This window comes from Rhincodon typus, chromosome 35, assembly GCF_021869965.1.
Source record: "Rhincodon typus isolate 14 chromosome 35, sRhiTyp1.1, whole genome shotgun sequence".
NCBI classification, from domain to species: Eukaryota; Metazoa; Chordata; class Chondrichthyes; order Orectolobiformes; family Rhincodontidae; genus Rhincodon; species Rhincodon typus.
This window is the reverse complement of record NC_063366.1, coordinates 3,512,283-3,516,896: the sequence shown is the minus strand read 5'-3', so window position 1 is coordinate 3,516,896 and position 4,614 is coordinate 3,512,283. Positions and strand designations below refer to the sequence as shown.

General features: G+C 43.5%; 1 protein-coding gene across 1 annotated transcript in view; it reads right to left on the bottom strand.

Annotated features, from left to right (window-relative positions):
- Nucleotides 1–388: 388 nt before the first annotated feature.
- Nucleotides 389–4,614, bottom strand: part of LOC109934549 (zinc finger protein 271-like) — a 20,469-nt gene continuing 16,243 nt past the window's right edge. Inside the window, exon 3 of the mRNA XM_020533282.2 lies at nucleotides 389–1,309. Coding sequence (XP_020388871.1) covers nucleotides 500–1,309 — 810 coding nt within the window. The 3' untranslated portion in view covers nucleotides 389–499. The remainder of the gene's footprint in view (nucleotides 1,310–4,614) is intronic.

Sequence of the window (4,614 nt, the reverse complement as noted above, 5' to 3'; positions counted from 1 at the left end):
TGAGACAGACAGTGCTTTGGAATGACAGCTCGCTGTGTGAGCACGGGAGGGGAAACAACACAGACAGCTCTCGGTGCAATAGAAGTAGTGATCCGGTTCCATGTCCGTCTGGAGACATTGGTGGAGACATTGGTGTCTGGTGAGAGATGAGGAGGAAGTGAAACAATCCTGACACACGTCAAACTGGAAGGGTTTGTCTCCTGTTTGGGTCAAGTGATGTTCCAGCAGGTCTGACAACTGTGTCAGGTATTAACACAGAAACCTCAAATATGAAGCTTCTCACAAACACACATTGATAAACCTGGAGATACATGAACTGTATGGAAGCACTGACACGTTCCTCATACATGAACAGTTTCTCACTGGAGTGAATTTGCTGATGCTTCAGTAGATTGGAGGAGTGGGTGAAAGCTTTGTTGCAAGCTCTGCACCAGACTGTTACTCCCCTATATGAATCTTCTGCTGAAGGAGGAGGATTGAAGACCCTGAAAATGATGTGTCACACGTCTTGCATGAGAACAGATTCCCTATCTGTGTGAATGCGTTGATGTTTCACAAGTGTCGAGGACTGTGTAAAGGCTCGGTCACAAACCTCACATTTAAAGGGTTTCTCTCCTGTGTGAATTCTCTGGTGCCTCAGGAGATCGGAGAATTGGATGAAAGCTATTTCACAAAATTCACATCGGAAAGGTTTTTCTCCAGTGTGAATCATCTGGTGTATCAGGAGGCTTGAAGATCTCACAAAAGCTTTACCACAAACTGCGCACTTGAAAGGTTTCTCCCCTGTGTGGATCTTCTGATGCACCATGAGGCTTCCTAACTGTGAAAAGGATTTATTGCACACCTCACACTTGAATGGCTTCTCTCCTGTGTGAATGCGTTGGTGTGCGTGGAGGGTGGATGACTGCGCAAATGATTTGTCACACACTTCGCACGTGAATGGTTTCTCCCCAGTGTGAACACGTTGGTGTCCAAGGAGAGATGATGACCTCGAGAATGACTTGTCACACACCTCACACTTGAACGGTTTCTCCCCTGTGTGAATACGGTGGTGTTCACGTAGGGTCGTTGAATGTGAGAATGATTTACTGCAGACCTCACACATGAATGGTTTCTCACCTGTGTGAATGCTACGATGTGAGCGAAGCGTTGATAACTGTGTAAAGGACTGGTCACACACTTCGCATGTGAACGGTTTCTCCCCAGTGTGAACACGTTGGTGTACACGGAGGGAAGAAGAGTCTGAGAATGATTTGTTGCACACTTCACATGTTAATAATTTCTCTCCCGTATGCATCCGTCTGTGTCTCTGAAGGTTCCATGATGTTGAGAAAGACTTTTCACAGAACTCGCACCGAAAGAGCTTCTCATTTCCATGAATGTGCTGGTTATTCGAGAGTGTTGATGACTGTATGCAAACCTGGTCAGGCACCTCACACTTGAGGTCTTCCATGTCGTTGTTGGGTTCCTTGGGTGATGGTCAGGATCTTTCTGTGGTGTCTACCATCTCTGTATTCTCTGGTGTGGTGCAGTGCAATCCTTCTGTAAAACAGGGAAAAGAAACATAATTTCCATAAACTCCTTCACCTCCTTTGCTGAACGGGCTGACTCCTCAGTTAAGACATTTTTTCAACAGTGAGTGCCAGTCTGCTTTTACTGTGTGGGTGGAGGGGGTTGGGGTGGGTGGGTGGTTGGAGGTGCGGTGCATCAAATATTGTACTTTTCCTCACTTGACAGTCATGCATCCTCTGTTTCCAGCAGGGATAGTGACCAAGAACAACAAAGTGACTACTTTCTTTACTCTCATCTTCCTAGGTGACATGATGAAAATGGAAAAGACAGTTCGGCAGACAGTAAAACGGGCTGCCAATTTACGATGAGTTTGTTTCATGCTGGTAAAGGTCAGTTTTACTGTTAGAGTATGTGTTTAAAATCAAATAATTCAAGAGAAATGTTAATCCAATGGAGATTTTGAAATTTTCCCCTTGTTTTGTAAAGTTCTTTGAAGAAAATGCACTGTGCACGAAATGCTAGTAATTGAGGAAATATTGCTGATTGAACTGCTCTCGTTTATTCTGGGAAATTAGATATACTGCACTCACTCAGACTGTACATCCCAAATTCAGCTATCAGCTGCAGCACGGGGCAAAACTATCAAATCAAAGCCCAGGCTTTTAGGAAAGGTCAAGGACTTCAGGTAAAATCCTTAAAGAAGGCATTCCCAGGTATGGCAGCTGAATTGTTACGGAGATCACAGAGATGGAGAGGGGCAAAGTCATGGAGGCATTTGAAAACAAAGAGAAGAATTTTAAAACTGTGGTGTTGCTTAATCAGCAAGCACAGGGGTTATTGGATATTGGATCATGGTGTCAGATAGGACCTGGACAGCAGAGTTTTGGAGACACATAGGTTTACAAGCATGATATGAGAGCATCCTGGAGAGCCCTGTAACAGTCAAGACTTGACCTAGAAAGGAATGAATGATGATTTCAGCAGCATATGATCTGAGGCAGGACATTTCTGGTCTCTCCTGTGAGCGGATCTTGCATTTCTTCCTGTGTACAGTGTCTCTGTTCCTGACCAATGTCAGGAAATGACAGTGACAGCCGGGGATAGTAATGCAAAACCTTTGATAGAATCAGAAGTCATAGTATTGTCTGGCATTAAAGGTTTTAATGCAAGTCTTCGTTTGGGAAAGCCAGGCAAAATACACAGAAAACTGACCGTTCACAGTTCACAGGATAATAACCAGCTCCCAACACACACACACACACACACACAGCTCAGCAAAAGGAAAACAGTAAGAATCCTCAGAAACTCTGCACCTCCCAGAAAATTACACCTCACCTTCTCGTATTCAGGAATGAGCCATTAACAAAACTCAGCCTGGAAATCAGAAGGGAAATGCTTCCAATAAATACACTCAATATCCAACACACAGCTCCAGTCAAACAGTTCAGCACAAAGCACCGAGTAAACAGCTCTCTCAGCTGGATCTTCTCACACAGCATAAGGGACATTTCCACCCCTGACTGCCCACAGGATAGTCAGACTGCCTGAAGATTGGTGTGGATATCATGGGATACAATTTGTATAAAAGCTACTCCTTCACTCACCATCTCCTCACTTGGTTTTCAGTCTCTATAGGAAATGAACCCGCTCTGGAAGAGGAAGAGGAGTGAATGGGCAGAGTAGGTGGGCTCTCTGATTGACGTCTCTCACAGTCAATCCAAATATTTCTGCAGCAACAGGAGTTTCCTGAAGCTTGGGAGACTGACCGCTGAAATGGAAGTGACTTTGAGCAGCAGATCAGGTGGCGATTTAAACTTGTCATTGTCCCGTCCGAATAAAACCTCACTTATTGCAGCTGCTGTCTCGGTCCCCCTCGTAAATGTTTGACAGTCCGGAAATAGCATTCTTCATCATTGGAGGTTTTCAAACTGACAACATCAGTGTGGGATGTGTATCCTCGGATGTGTTTGACAGCAAATCTGAGCCGGAAGATCCACAACATCCAAGGCAGTGATGACGTGTAATAGTAGGATCAGCAAATAAATAGGCGAGTGTGTTGCAGGATAAAATAGCACTGGAAGGACGGGAGCAAATTATTCTGAATTACTTAAATTATATTGCTTCCTGTGAACTGGAAAATGATTGACTATTTTTCACCCCAAAGTGTTCTCTGTATCACTGATTGGTTTCAGAATAAATACTTATTATAATTGTAATGAAGTCAGACAGCTGGATATTATAGAATGGGAGCTCCCTGACTGGAGCTGTTAATCTGGTCCAATCAGGGAGTCCTGACTGACAGATTTAAAAAGGGAGTGTCAGATATGCTGACACTCTGGTAGCTGACTCTAACTGAAACAATACTAAAGTCAAGAACTGTTCACTGGTAAATAAAGAGTGTCTTGGTGATGGATAGCTGCCTCTGTGGAGTTATTTCAGTATTGACTACATTTCATTCTGGACGGTAATGGAGGGTGAAAAGAAATACAGGTTTAATCAAAGTGTATCAGTTCAGAAAATCAGGTCAGAGAAAAAAAAATCGACCCGTCTGAAGGGAAAGGGAAAATGTTTGTGAGAGAATAAGGGTAAAAAGAGATGATAGGAATTTTAGGAGATCATATGATCTATGTTGATATATACAGGTCTGTGATCTATAGGATTTAAAACAGATCTCCAGTGGACAACCTCATAATTTGTGCATATTTTATTCACTTATGGGATGTGGGTGTCACTAGTTGGGACATATTTATTGCCCATCCCTAGTTACCGTTGAAGAGGTGGTGGTGAGCTGTCTTCTTCAACTGCTACCAGAGCAGCAAAGATTACTAAACTTTATCCCTTAGTTTAAAAAAAAAGAATTGATTAACAACAGACTCACCACTTCAGGAACTCTAAATGTGACAATGTTACTGGACTCTGTCAAATTAAACTAAAAACAACAGACAAAAATACAGAGATAACAAGGTGTAGAGCTGGATGAACACAGCAGGCCAAGCAGCATCAGAGGAGCAGGAAAGCTGATGTTTCGGGCCTAGACTCTTCTTCAGAAATGGGGGAGGGGAAGGGGGTTCTGAAATAAATAGGGAGAGAGGGGGAGGCAGA